Source organism: Scyliorhinus torazame, chromosome 16 (genome assembly GCF_047496885.1).
Source record: "Scyliorhinus torazame isolate Kashiwa2021f chromosome 16, sScyTor2.1, whole genome shotgun sequence".
Classification (NCBI taxonomy): Eukaryota; Metazoa; Chordata; class Chondrichthyes; order Carcharhiniformes; family Scyliorhinidae; genus Scyliorhinus; species Scyliorhinus torazame.
The window spans coordinates 50,040,147-50,055,667 of NC_092722.1; the positions used below are offsets into that span (position 1 = coordinate 50,040,147).

At 42.0% G+C, this 15,521-nt stretch overlaps 1 protein-coding gene across 4 annotated transcripts in view; it reads left to right on the forward strand.

Annotated features, from left to right (window-relative positions):
* Nucleotides 1-15,521, forward strand: part of mtor (mechanistic target of rapamycin kinase) — a 436,061-nt gene that overhangs the window by 269,737 nt on the left and 150,803 nt on the right. For all 4 annotated transcript variants that reach the window (XM_072478465.1, XM_072478464.1, XM_072478466.1 and 1 more), the window contains 2 exons: nucleotides 8,293-8,393; nucleotides 11,596-11,711. In XM_072478465.1, the coding sequence (XP_072334566.1) occupies nucleotides 8,293-8,393; nucleotides 11,596-11,711 (217 nt within the window). The remainder of the gene's footprint in view (nucleotides 1-8,292; nucleotides 8,394-11,595; nucleotides 11,712-15,521) is intronic.

Genomic DNA, 15,521 nt, shown 5'->3' on the forward strand with positions numbered 1-15,521 from the left:
CACATTCTCCCCGTGTCTGCGTGGGTTTCACCCCAACAACCCAAAGATGTGCATGATAAGTGGATTGGTCACGCTAAATTGCCCTTTAATTGGAAAAAGATAATTGGGTGCTCTAAATTTATGTTTACAAAAAGCAAAAAAAAAAAATCTTCGTCTGTTGTAGTGTATATAATCTGAGGTATGCAAATGACACCATACAGACAGCCAGAACAAAGGATGAGCTAAAGACTGGCAGGCCTAGTCAAAAGATACAGCTAGTCTTTTTGACTACACATCAATGAGGCAATGGAAAAGTCACGATTGGAAACACTGAGACAGAGGCAGTGGGCAATTTCAATGACCTTGGCTTGATGATGAACTCCAAAGTTACAAGAATAAAATCAAGGTTGCATTATCTACAGAAAGAGGCATGACCAGTGACTTAAATAGCATCCAAAAAACTGTTTCAATCTCACTGTTTGTTGTCTGTCAACAAAGAACATCTCAGGCAAAAAATTGAAATTAACAGTTTTATTGAGGCTGAGGAAAATGGATGTCAAACCAAAGAAGAAGCATTTAGTATGGGTAAAAGGAGTGATCAACAACTTGATCAATGAGGTTGTTTTCAGCAGAAAAAACAAGTTGGAGGAGTGGAGGATTGAGAGTTAAAATTCCCGAAAGTGGAATTTATGTAGTTAAGCCATGGTTTTCAATGGTGAAGCAAAGGAGGAAAATGCCCAAGGGACCAGAGTTAGAGGAACAGTCAGTTCACTGGGGATTTCTGAGGTAGAGGTTACAGAATTGGAGGAATAAAGCCACAGAGGGACATACAGAAACAGGCAAGAATTTTAAGTTTGTGTAAATTTAAATTTTTCAAAATCTGTGTCCCCATAGGTCAGTTTTTGCCATTTTAAGGTGTTCGAGCCTGTAAAAGCTGTCATCTAATTATGTTTCTCAGTACCTTTCCTGTTCCAAATGTGTCAATTATGTATAATAAAAAATAAAACTTGCCTATTTTAGCAAATTATGACCTTACTGCCTGGATTGCAGTTTTAAATAGCTTGAACCTGTAGAGTTGGCTCAATTTGAGCAAAACTATTCTCTCATGATGTTTAGAGCATGCATTAAATAACCAGCTGGTATTCCATCTGAAGTTGTGCCTTTATTTGGCATTCTTTGGTTCTTTACTTGATTTCTGTGCTCTAGGGAAATGAATATTCTCAGACCAGTAACTGTCAAATGAAAACTATCATTTTTAATTTTTTTTAAATTATAGAATCACAGAATGGAAACTCCACAATACTAGATTTCCTCGTCATAGGTACCGCATTTAGCTCATACGTTGTTCAAAACCATCAACCTGATTATAGGACAAAGCAGGCACTTTGCATATTATAAGCCACTTCCAGGGTAAAATGGAGCAAGTTGACAATGCATTCCCAAATCCATTCTCCCAAAAGCACATATAAAAGAAAAAGTAATTTAACTTGATTAGTTACTGTCTCTGGCCATAGCATTTACTTTGATTTTGAATATCGCTGTTAGGAAATTTTGCAGTGGGAATTGTATGATTGTGATGTTTCAGTATGTTCACTGAAAATAGAAATGAGCTTAATCAGTTTGACGCCTGTATTGCAATGTGAAATAAACTGGTATGCTTATGAAAACTGCTAATAGACAGCAATTTAAGAGATATTGTAACTTTGACCACATCAGATTGCTGCTTTCATTTTTCTACTAATTTGTGGTACCATTTGCTTTTCAAGCTTGAAAATCATCAGAACATTATGCATCTAACAGGTTCCATTGCACTACATAATGCTCAATTACTTTGGGAAAATGTTTACATTGGAATCAGACCACTGGCAATCTAATCTGTAACACACACTTGGTTCTTCATTATTGTTCATTTCCTCCTTGTCCCACATCAATGATCTCACCCTTCTCTCTAAGAATTGCCATGCCTCATGTTCTACTTTCAGCTCCCAGAACAATTTATTTTAGGATGACCACATGTGAAAACACATTTCTGCTGTTTCAGTAAGTGTTTATGAGTGTCTTGCCAGCTGCTGGACCTTCTACAAACGAGCCTTGACTAAGGGCCATTGCTCATGCTGCCTGTTGACCGAGAGTTGCTTGACATGATTTTGGTTTCTCAAAGGAGTGAAAATCAAACCGCGCTGCTAGTAATAGTGCCTTTTGAATGACCCATGTGCGGACAGCTGGTAATGAATGTCTAGAAACAACAGGCATACGTGAGAGTAGGCATGCATTAGTAAAATACTGAGGATGTTGAAAACATGAAATCAAAACAAAAATTGCTGGAAATGCTCAACAGGTCAGGCAGCATCTGCAGAGAGAGAAACAGTTCAATAACCTTTTGTCATAACTTGCCTGCTAAGTTCTACTCCGTGTGCCATGCCATTCAAGGCTAGAACTTAACTTAAGCTGACGGCAACATACTTTAAAAAATGATTTTATGGGTGAGATTCCCGGCCTCCCCTCACGAGGTGTGTTTCCCTGCCCGGTTCGCCACTTTCAATGGGATTTCCCATTGAATCTACTCCATGCCAGGAAACCTGCGGTGGGGTGCGCTGTCGGCAAGACTGGAAGGTCCCACTGGCATAAACAGCCGGAAGATCTCACCCTATGGGCGGGATTCTCCCATGCCGCGCCGTATGGGAGAATCGTCGTTCGCGCCATTTTTTCCCGCGGCGCCGGCAGGAGATTCTCTGAGGAGAGAAGAATCGGTGCCATTTGCGCCGGCGCGTTTGGCGTGTCGCGGGCCGCCGATGGGCCGAGCGGCCGCGAGGAAACGGCAGAGTCCCGCCGCCGCCGTTCACACCTGCTCGCATCTGGCGGGAACTCTGCGCATAGGGTCGGGGGGGCGGCCTGTGGGGCGGGGAAAAGCGCTTCTTCACCAGGGGGGGCCTCCGGTGGGGTCTGGCCAGCGATCGGGGCCCACCAATCGGTGAGCCGGCCTCTCCAGCCCCGGCCCTATTTTATTACGCGGCCGGCCCCTGAACCCCCACGCCATGTTGCGTCGGGGCTGGCGCGTTAAGGAAGTCCCTTGCGGGTTGGCGCGGCGCCCAGTTGGCGCCGGGAAGGGAGGCCCATTGTGCTAAACCAGCCCCTCTTGGAATGTCTTGGAAAATAATAATAGAAAGTAGGAAGGGGCAGAATAGGTCTCAACTGTGCTAAACCACTGGCTTGTAATGCAGAACAAGGCCAGCAGCGCAGGTTCAATTCCCGTACCAGCCTCCCCGAACAGGCGGCGGAATGTGGTGATACTGTGACTTTTCACAGTAACTTAATTGAAGCCTACTTGTGACAATAAGCGATTATTATTATCAAAACAGTGAAACTCTTTACCTTCCACACTGTTCCCACCTTCCAATGAGTAAAAGCTTTTAAGCTGAAATGTGGAATTACCTTACAGTAACTGCTTTTAGTTGAACTTTTCGCCATCTCTTTTCCAACTTGGCGTCCCATACTATTCTCTTCATCTTAATTTCTCAATTTATTTTTAAACCAATCAATAGCATTTGACTTCCAGTGTAGTTGCACGTTCTACATAAATGTTCTCAGCATAAAAAAACGTGTAGTTTTTCAAAACTCCTTACCAAATGCCAGGGATAATATTGTTCTCTATAATGTTGAGCTTTGACAATGAGTCATCTGGACTCGAAAAGTTAGCTCTTTTCTCTCCCTACAGATGCTGCCATACCTGCTGAGATTTTCCAGCATTTTCTCTTTGGTTTCAGATTCCAGCATCCGCAGTAATTTGCTTTTATTTCTGTTCACTTTAAGATTAAGGCAGTATGTTTCACATTAATTTTTGTTATGGGACGGTTCAGCTCCAAAATTGTTGAATGGGGGTCAGAATCAGGTCGCAAAGGACTTCCTGCAGCCACAAAATCTATCACTTTGAGGGCAGGAGAAATAAGAGAGAACCTGAATAATAATAATCTTTATTGTCACAAGTAGGCTTACATTAACACTGCAATGAAGTTACTGTGAAAAGCCCCAGGAGGAGGTAAGTGGATAGCTAAACCTCCTCACCATTTTCTTTGGAATTTCCATGCTTGTATGGAAATTACAAGGTTTAGTTTCTGAGTTTTAAATTAAAAATAGAGAAGATAATTAATTATTTAACTGTTCCAATACTGATTAGGCCAAATGTTCTATTTAGTGATTCTGATAGAAGTGTATTGTCACCCTGTTGTATTTGTTCAAGGTTTAAAATTCCTGTGTCTCATAGCCATAACTACTCATATCCCCATTCCGATGTGTTATCTAGTCCAATGACGCTGCCCTTCGGCTGCAGGCCATCTGAACCGTTCCATATCTATAATATGCACTATATGAGTTAATTCCAATTACCACCAAGACTTTTTAATATGGTTTGTTCTAAATTTCCAGCATGGTTAATGTTCTTAGTTTACTATGAGCACAAACAAAATTGCCCAGAGGTAACTCGTAGCATTTCATTTGACCTTGCTGAGTAGTTTCTTTGCAAAATGTAGCATAAATGATGCATTTGTCTATCTTTCATGAGTTTTCATGGGAGGCCCATGTTTAATCTGATCATCTGTACATGTTAGAAATTGTTGTAACTCTACCAAGAGTATGTCATACGGTGATGAAATGCCGCAGGTGTTTCTGGCGCAATATTACGGAGCCTCTTATTTTTGATTTGTTTTGATGTGTAAAATTAAAATGACTGCAGTTTGATTTTACTGTCAATAAAAATTTGCATCGAACTCTGAGGCACTGCTTTCAGTCAGCAGCCATCTGTTTCCACAAGGGAAAATGAGTCTCCTAAAACTAATCAGAGGCAATGCCAAATCTAAATTGGTGACATGTTTAATTCATACTCGATGCCATCACCTGTGGGTCCTGGCATTGATTTTCTACTTAATCTTTTAATCCATGTTAAATTATGTTTTTATTGCATGTTTTCTGGACTAAGTTGAGAACACCAATTAAGCACTGGTCAAAAATGAATTCCTAGACCTTTAGAGGGACATTTTTGATTGCGTGAACCCAGTCTACATTCATCTTGTTGATGCAGATATAATAATAATAGTTGGTGAAGATCAGGGGCGTCATTCTCCGACCCCCCCGCCGGGTCAGAGAATGGCTGTTGGCCGCCGTGAATCCCGCCCCCGCCGAAGTCTCCGCTCCCGGAGATTGGGCGGGGGCGGGAATCCGGCCGCGCCGGTTGGCGGGACCCCCCGCTGGATTCTCCGGCCCAGATGGGCCGAAGTCCCGCCCAGGAATTGCCTGTCCCGCCGACGTAAATCAAACCTGGTATTTACCGGCGGGACCAGGCGGCGCGGGCGGGCTCCGGGGTCCTGGGGGGGGGGGGGGGGGCGCGGGGCGATCTGACCCCGGGGGTGCCCCCACGGTGGCCTGGCCCGCGATCGGGGCCCACCGATCCGCGGGCGGGCCTGTGCCGTGGGGGCACTCTTTCCCTTCCGCCTCCGCTACGGCCTCCACCATGGCGGAGGCGGAAGAGACTCTCCCCACTGCGCATGCGCGGGAAACTGACAGCGGCCGCTGACGCTCCCGCGCATGCGCTGGGAAACTGACAGCGGCCGCTGACGCTCCCGCGCATGCGCCGCATTTCCGCGCCAGCTGGCGGGGCAACAAACGCCATTTCCGCCAGCTGGCGGGGCGGAAATCCCTCCGGCGTCGGCCTAGCCCCTCAATGTTGGGGCTAGGCCGCCAAAGATGCGGAGCCTTCCGCACCTTTGGGCCGGCGCGATGCCCGTCTGATTGGCGCCGGCTTTGGCGCCAGTCGGCGGGCATCCCGCTGTTGGGGGAGCATTTTGCCCCAGAAGTGCATATATCCCAACTTGTTTTTGTTATGTGAAGATTCGTCGCCAAAATTACTGAATTCAATTTTTTTATTTTCAAACAAAACAAGATGTAGACATGGACCTATACATTGAGATAGAATAACAATGAGGCAGTCAGTGCTGTCCATTATTGAGGAGTAAACCAGACAATATCCACTGTCCCTGATTGTTCAGTTAAATGTGGAAATCAGCAAGTTGCTTTGATTTACTTTATTCCTCCAAAAGCTTCAATATAATGGTATCTTTCCAATAGTCTAAGCATTCACACACATGGAAGGATATGAATTTTCAGTGCTCACTAGATATCCAGCCACTAAATATACGAGAAATAGTTGGGACATGTCTATTCAAGTGCAAGTTTAACAACATATGATAAGTTTAAATAATGCCAAATACTCTGGCTGTGAAAACTTTTCTAAGTGCGTAGTCACATTCTTTCAGACTTGAAGAATTATTGTTGCTAAGGATTAAAAAAAACATGATTTTACTTTTCCTGAGACTCTTTTATCTCTCTCAATATCATCTTTCTTCCCTCTCAATTTCAATTTCAGAACATGATTTGACATTAAATTAAATATTCTAACTTACACATCCTACATGCCTCAGGAAAAAATCTTCAATCTGGTCCAGATTGCTTGTTCTGTTCACACAGGTTCCAGATCCACTGGAGCAGGTGCTGTGCTGAAATGGATTTCTAATAACCACAAGTTGCAGGGGAAAACATACAGAAGGTCTGTGGACAAGTGAAGTGTAATGATTAGCTTGTGCCATTCATTTGACACTAATTGCCAGACGAATATAAAACCAGTGAAGTATTGTGTATGCAATTTAATTAATATACAGAATGTATGTAAAGGAATGTGGGTTTAGAGCTGTTTATTAATGCATTATTACCTTGGAATGCTATCTTCATTCTGTACATTGTAGGAGTGCATTTACTTTGATAAGGAGAAAAAAATATCCTCATGGAACTGTCCTCGTGAAAGTTGTTATTTCCTTCAGTGTTGCATATAGATGTGAAGAAAATGCCTGCTGGTTGAACTCTTAAGCAAATGCTCAATATGGTTTAAGATCTGGGAATTGTAGTTTATCTAAAAAGCCAAGCAAGAGACATTCATTGAATCCTTACAGTGCTGAACGAATCGGCCCAACAAATCTGCCCTCTGAAAGAGCACTATACCTAGGCACACTCTCCCGCCATATCCCCGTAACCCTGTGCGTTGACAATGGCCAATCCACCTAACCTGCACATCTTTGGAGGAAAGCAGAGCACCCGGAGGAAATCCACGCAGACACTGGGAGAACGTGCAGAACGTTGTTCTGAACAGCTCGGTGCAAGACTTTTCTCCCTTTGTATCTGTTCATGGTACTCATCTGCGTGTTTGCCCTGAACTACATATAGTGACCAGGAAGGAATCCACTTTGACACCATTCCAAGCAGTCAACAGTAGCCATAAATACATCCCTGAGTGGATGGAGCATCTGCCTGCGGTTGAACTAGGCTGATGGCAAATTCTGGCACAGCAATTGATTGTAGCCTGCTCTAGGTCATTTCCAGGGCATATTACAGGATAGTATACTGCTTTGGCTGCAGCTAGACAATGTTAAAGCGGTCTTCTATGACTCTTGCCATGCTGAGGGTGGGGAACTTATTTTTACCACCATTGTTGAATCCCAGCTAATGTCTGGGCCACACAATTAATTTCAACTCCACATTTATTAAGCACATGGTTTTCATGCTCCTAAACCTTTAGAAATGTGTTATACTCTGATGATGTGCAGAGGTTTCAGAAGGAAGCAAAAGGATAAGATTTCCCACTTCTAGGATTTTCTTAAATATAATGCATCTTCCACCCACCACAGTCCCGCCCCCTCTATCTCTTTGTGTCCATAAATGTATTTTGAAGAGCAGATTAAAGTTACATGTATAGTTTTAGTTTAGCTATAGGTCAAAACAAACTGACAATGGTACAACTCATGCAGCCTCATGCAGTGTGTGAGAATAGAAGAAAGACTACATCACCACATATCAACAATTTCCAGATGGTGCTTTAATATGCATGCTCAACAAAACTTTCAAACCCATCAAGCTAGGCTATAGTTCCAAGATATATAGAGGATGGATATTGGTAGAAGAATAATGAGAACACCCCTCTTTCCACGGTAGGTAATTCCTCCTCTATGATGTATTACAACGCAACTTAACTGCTTCTGGGCAAGATTGGTACCTCAAGGCACATTTGCCAATTCAGTCACTCAATGACCATCATCGACCTCAGCAGTCGTAAAGAGTGTAACACCACTGCACCCATATGTGCAACAATGGACTCATTATATCAGTGAATTTGTTGCAAAAACAGAACCAACATACAAATCAATAGTATTCAATGGTTCAAAAAAAATAGATGGGTATTTCAGCTGTCTAAACTTGCTGCACCTGTTCTTTCAGGGGACAGCTCCATCAGCAGTGTTGTGAAAAATGGACAATGGTGTGTGAAGACACGCAAGCAAAAATGGCGAGAATGGCAGCTGCAGCTGCATGGGGACTAGGTATGTGATTATCTTCAACTATCAAAGGGGATAGTGTGCATTTGGCATTGGCACCTCCATTTCATTTTGCTACTTTTGCCAACTTGTTCTGGGATTTTTTTCTCTTATGTGCAAGATGTATTTTTACACAAAGTGGATTTTGTATATGTGTGTGTGAGAGAGAATAAATTTGACTCTTAAGCTTTAAATTGTTAGCCCTTTTTAGTATGTGTGTACTTTAACAAAAATACAGTCCATCAATCTGTTGAAGAGACCTTGCATTGTGCAAGGATCAACTATTGTGATGCCTCATCAATATGACATTTCTCGAAGACAAGCACCAAAGAGTTGAGTGCTGAGCTAACAAAGTAAAGTCAATGTGTATTGTGACCTACATTTAATTATCTGTAGTTTTGTATGCTCATTTTAAGTTGATCTTTATTTATTGTGGTTTGCTATTAAATGTCGACCTCTACCTAATTGTTACATCGGATTGCATACAAATTGCAGCATTGATGCAACCCATTTGGCCCAAATGGTCAATGCTGATGATTATATTTCACACAAGCCTCCGTTCTACTTTATCTCATTCTATCAGCACAACTTTTACTCCCTTCTCCCTCATATACTTAGCCAGCTGCCCCTTCATTATGTTTATGCTGTTTGCCTCAGCTATTCCTGTAGTAGCAAGTTCCACATTCAAACAACTCTTTCAGTAAAGTTAAAATCAAAAGGTACATTGGGCCAAGGGACAATTTGGGCTGAAATATTTGTTGCCTGACTCCACATCTCCTTGTTCAGTAGTGTTCCTTGATATTTTCTCATGAACGGCAATTCTTTGTAGTCTGAAATTCGCGCAGTTCTATTTTGGATTGCAACCTATAATCATAATACAAGGCAGTTTGACAGAATAACCAAAATCTTGTGGGGACAGTGCAGTGCATTACTGCACCAGCGTGAGGCACCACAGAGTGGTGAAAAAGATTCATTCTTCAGGTTCTAAGTTTTCCTTTTACTGTTGCCAGGGTGAAATATGAGTAAAATGGCTCCTGTTTTGTGAAATGTCATAATTGAAAAAACCTTTTATTTCTTCTGTCACTGTTGAATTGCCAATCTCAACTGCAGTTCTGTGGGAGTGGAGGAGTAGAGAAGTCCTTGTCACAATTGCTAGCTATTGTCACACAACTGCTAGGTTCTGATTTGTGAAGATTTAGGATTTAATTTACTCACTTTGCATTGGCTGCTATATCGTGGGTGGTCCAGGCAAATGAATGAGGATTGTAGGCGAAAAGGAAGGAATTTAAAGCCCTCAAAAATAAATAATGCGTGACTTGTATATTTTGACTACAGAGCATTTTTTGAAAAAGGGAAAATTGAAAACCAAAAGTAATGAGTCTAGATGCAGTGGAAACCTTTAGTAATTTTGCTGTTACAGATTCCAAACTCCCCTGCTTTTGATGTATAGTACATGATGTATTATGAAGTTACTACCACTCATTTGTTTTCACTACACCGTAAAAACAACCCCAGATTGGATATTTTTCACTCGCTGAGAGCTGCCATTGATTACTCCGGAGAGACCATTAGCAGCTGTCAGGCTCCAGACTAGAGTATCATGCTGCTTGCTAAAATTACAGAAAAATATTCATTCTTCAGGTTCTAAGTTTTCCTTTTACTGTTGCCAGGGTAAAGTGAGTAAAATAGCTCCTGTTTTGTGAAATGTCATAATTGGAAAAACCTTTATTTTCACATTTATAGTTTCAATATATTTTAGTCAACCTAAATAAGTAGAATTTGAAAATATTAACATAATACTCTGTTTATTTTAACCCTTCCAGTTACAGCCTTACTTGTCCAGGTCCTATTGTAGAGAATATTCATTGACCAAAGTCTCCCTGTGTATGTACAAGATTGGCTTGTCCACATTTTTGATGGTACCATGTCAATCATAGAATCACAGAACTCCGACAGTGCAGAAGGAGGCCATTTGGCCCATCGAGTCTGCACCGACCCTCTGAAAGAGCACCCTATCTAGACCCACACCCCCGCCCTATCTTCGTGACCCCATAAGCCCAAATCTTTGGACATCTAAGGGGCAATTTAGCATGGCCTGTCTACCTAACCTCCACATCTTTGGACTGTGGGAGGAAATCGGAGCACCTGGAGGAAACCCACACAGACATGGGGAGAACATACAAAACTCTACACAGTCACCCAAGGTTGGAATTGAACCCGGGTCCCTGGTGCTGAGAGGCAGCAGTGCTAGCCACCATGCCGTCCTCTTCAACAATGTCTAAATATTCACTTGACTTGAAAACAGCTCTGAAGATTTTTTTTTAAACCATTGAAAGTCCATTTTTTAAATTTTGCTGCCAATTTCCAAATGGGCAGTGAGACCCAAGAGGAAAAACTTGGTAAGTAAATCTTACAACCATTTCTATGGAAATATAAACTACAGAGGGAAAATAATGAATGTGAGTAGGATTTATAGACAATAGGAAGAAGAAAGCGGCAGAAAAAAACAAAGCTGTTTAGAGCCTTGCATTTTCCATTTGAAAACTGGACATCATTTAAAAAGAAACCAAATGCAAACTAGAATTCTATGAACTATAATTAAGGCAAGGGATCTGTGGTCGCTCGGATTCTGACAGGGAACTGCATTTTTCTGAAACCTATGCATCATAACAGTACCTAACAAATCAAAGTAAGTGTACTTTTGGGGATTTGATGTAGGACAAGTTAAAGCACTTGTCCAACCACAATAGAAAATAATTGACTTGGCTGTTGCACTTTTGAGGAGTAGTATAACAAAAATAAAACAGTGCAACAAAAGTGGACAATCTGATCAAAGGTCATCGACCTGAAACATGAGAATATTCATTGACCAAAGTCTCCCTGCGTATGTACAAAATTAGCCTGTCCACATTTTTGATGGGACCATGTCAGTTATAGATTTCCTACAGTGCAAAAGGAGGCCATTTGGCCCATCGAGTCTGCCTCGACCCTCTGTTTGTCTCTTCACAGATGCTGACAGACTTGTTGACTATTTCCAAAATTTTCTGTTTTTATTATAACAAAAGTAAAATTAATTTTGCTTAACCAAACAAATGTAGGATATAACGCAACTAGGAATTTAACCAATCAAGCTTCCTCAGATAACAGCTTATGCTGAGTCAAATGTGTATAATTTGACATGCAGTGCTGATTGTGTATTTACTGACAGGTCACTGGGACAGTATGGAGGAGTATGCTTGTATGATTCCAAGAGACACTCACGATGGCGCATTCTACAGAGCTGTGCTAGCATTGCATCAGGACCTGTTCTCATTAGCCCAGCAGGTATGTGTCACTTTAACAGAAATTTGTTCAGCTGATCAGAACAAAAAATAATCTAACCACTCGTATTCAACAACATTATCATTTTTAGTCATTCTAATCTTTTTAATTTGTTAATTTAATTTACATACAATTTGTTATTAACTATCTAATCAATTAGGATTGACTGAACCAAATATGGTGGGTATGTTTAGTTTAGCCAGACTTTAAGGTGGGCTACAACACACTAGTTATACAGCAAAACATAGACTGTAACAAGTAGCGAGTACTGGTCCAAGTCAGGCAGAATGACTGGTATGTGTGAACAGTTCTTCTTTTCTCCTTCTTTCTCTGTTCCTCTCAGTGCCACATGCCTTCACAACTTCTCAAACTACCCAAGTGTCAGCATTGATCTACCCTTAAGAGTTCCTCTCCATTGACTGCTGCACTTGAGGCCTCTTAAAATCTCTTACTTTATAATCATTTTCAGACATCAGACTGGATGGAATATTGACAGAACCTTATTGCTTTATGTAGGTTTTGTTTATTAAATGCTGAGTTCTTTGTCTAAACCATGGTATAAAATCCTACCCTTATATTATCCATCTGGGGCAGCCGCTGGCGCAGTGGGTTAGCACTGCAGCCTCACGGCGCTGAGGTCCCAGGTTCGATCCCGGTTCTGGGTCACTGCCCGTGTGGAGTTTGTACATTCTCCCTGTGTTTGCGTGGGTTTCGCCCCCACAACCCAAAAATGTGCAAGCTAGGTGGATTGACCACACTAAATTGCCCCTTAATTGGAAAAATTAATTGGGTACGCTAAATTTTTTTTTTTTTAATTTTAAAATATTATCCATCTGTCATGAACTTCTGCACGTACTTCACATGTACCTTCTGTTCTTGACCGATCAGGCCTTTACACTCTCTTTCCTTATCTGACACTAGGCTGTACCCCATGACAGGTTTTATATTCCACCTCATTCCTGACCTTCAACTACCTTCAGGGACTCTGTTGTTCAGACTATAAGTTACTTATGCCAATAGCTGTTTGTAAAGCTTGTTAATTGTGGCACGGTTGTGCAGTGGTTAGCACTGCTGCCTCACGATGCCGAGGACCCGGGTTCGATCCTGGTCCTGGGTCACTGTCCGTGTGGAGTTTGCACATTCTCCCCGTGTCTGCGTGGGTCTCACCCCACAACCCAAAAATATGTAGGATTGGTGAATTGGCCGCGTTAAATTGCCCCTTATTTGGGAAAAAAATAATTGGGCACTCTAAATTTATTTATTTTTTAAATGTAAGGCTGGTTAATGAGGTATTCATAATGTCTATCCAGCCAAAATGGTCTAATTCCTTATTAGACTATTGAACCGTAAGGTTGTTCACTAAAGTAATTTCTGTTCTACTTCCACGTGCTCATTAACTGTTACATCTCTGCAGGCATCTTAATTAATCAAGCAAAATTAGGATCTTTACCCAGATTTAAAATATGATTATTTGTTTTAAGTGTCTATCCAGTTGCTCTCCCACTATTGCAGAAACCTCATTTAACCATGGCTGTCATCGGGTAAGAATAATTATTTCACTGATTTGTTTCTAGAGAAATTTAAGCAGTTTCCAGCAAAACACAATGTCCAGCAGTATCCTATTTCAGCCTGACTGCTAAATAAATTAAGTGCGCATATTTCTAATGTATGACACATTGCTGAATCATTACCAATGACCAGAAACTTAACAGGACCAACCATATAAATACTGTGGAGATTGGGGGACCTATTCATTGACGGGACTTTTGCCAGTCTGAGGGCGCTGGAGGAGAAATTTGGGTTACCCCCGGGAAATGTCTTCAGGTATATGCAGGTCAGGGCGTTTGTGAGGAGGCAGGTAGGGGAATTTCCGCTGCTGCCTGCCCGGAGGATACAGGACGGGGTGATTTTGGGTGTGGGTCGGAGAGGGTAAGGTCTTGGCGATTTACCAGGAGCTGCAGGAGGCGAAGGAAGCCTCGGTGGAGGAGCTGAAGGGCAAGTGGGAGGAGGAGCTGGGTGAGGGCCTGTGGGCTGACACCCTGGGCAGGGTTAATTCTTCTTCGTCGTGTGCCAGGCTCAGCCTGATCCAGTTTAAAGTGGTGCACAGGGCGCATATGACAGGGGCGAGGATGTGTAAGTTTTTGGGGGTAGAGGACAGGTGTGTGAGGTGTTCGGGGAGCCCAGCGAATCATGCCCACATGTTCTGGGCTTGTCCGGCGCTTGACGGGTTTTGGAGGGGCTTCGCAAGGGCTATGTCTAGAGTCTTGGATACTCGGGCAAAACCGAGCTGGGGGATAGCAATATTTGGGGTGTAGGACGAGCTGGGAGTGCAGGAGCCGAAAGAGGCCGGAGTCCTGGCCTTTGCCTCTTTGGTAGCCCGGATAAGGATCTTACTAATGTGGAGGGACGCGAAGCCCCCAAGTGTGGAGGTTTGGATCAATGACATGGCGGGGTTTCTCAGGTTGAAGAGGATAAAGTTTGCCTTGAGAGGGTCTGTGCAGGGGTTCTCCAGGCGGTGGCAACCGTTCCTAGACTTTATCGTGGAACGTTAGGTGGAGGTCAATGGCAGCAGCAACCGGGGGGGGGGGGGGGGGGGGGGGTTCTTGTTTTGGTTTATGTAAGGGGTGTTTTCCCCATTTTTGTTCTTAGTTTGTTAGATAGTTTAATGGTTAGAGGATTAAGTTGCTTTGTGTGTTGGCGTAATGCCCTTTTAATTTCTCTTTTGTATATTTTCTTTCCTTTCTGGAGTGTTTTGTAAAAATTTATTGGAAAAATTTTGAATAAACATTTTTTTAAAATAAATAAATAAATACTGTGGCTACATTGGTAGTTTGGAGCTAGGAACTCCCCACTCCCCAAAGCCTGCCCACCATCTACAATGCAAAGAACAAGAGGACAATGGAATAATTTTAATTTTCCTGGATGAGTACAGCTATACAGTGCTCTCAGTTTCTTAGTAATTAAAAAAAAAAGTTATATTAAGCTTTTAAAATGTGCCAATGCATGTCCATGCCCCGAAAAACAAGGCTCAGTTTTAAAAGCTTCCATGAAGTCTTGCAAATCAGCACAATTAGTGGAAGCACGCAATAGTAATTAATATGATTAGTTTTGTGGGCAGATTAGATTTTCTAACAATATTTTTTTAAACCAACACAAAAGATCATTAAAAACTTGATTTTCACTGAATGCACATTTGAAATCCCAGGTCTTCTGCACGAGTTTGGTTGATTTTGGGTGAACTGCACTGAAAAGAAAGCTGCAATTAACAGAAACCCTTGCCCTGGTCTTTTATGTGAAAACCTGTCTTCGCAGCCCAGCCATAGTTCCACAGTATACACGAAATCGGCACCACCAAAAATGTCCATTCTCTGCTCATTTAAGTCAGTACTGTGCGCAATCTGACTGCTATGTTTCCCTACATTTCAACAGTGACTTCACCAATTCAAAGTGACTATATTTGAAGTGGTGAAGTGCTTTGGGACTTTGCAATGTCGTGAAAGGTGTTTACATAAATGCAAGTTCTTTCAAGTAGGGATAATAAGTGCTTTTCTTTTTTTACATGCACATTAATACATTTCAATCATAAACCACAAGAAAGGGCCAGGGTATATTATTCAGAAACAATCAAGATTGTACAGAAGCCAAAATATTCAGATACTTAAGAATTCCAAATTTGCTCTACGAACTAGATGTCTTAAAATGAAGGTTTCTACACATTTTAAACAATGTACATGCAAGTGTGTCTTTTTTTGAGTATGCATTCAGAAATATTATGGAGGATCAAAAATGTCTTCAATCTGTCTGTAACCTCCT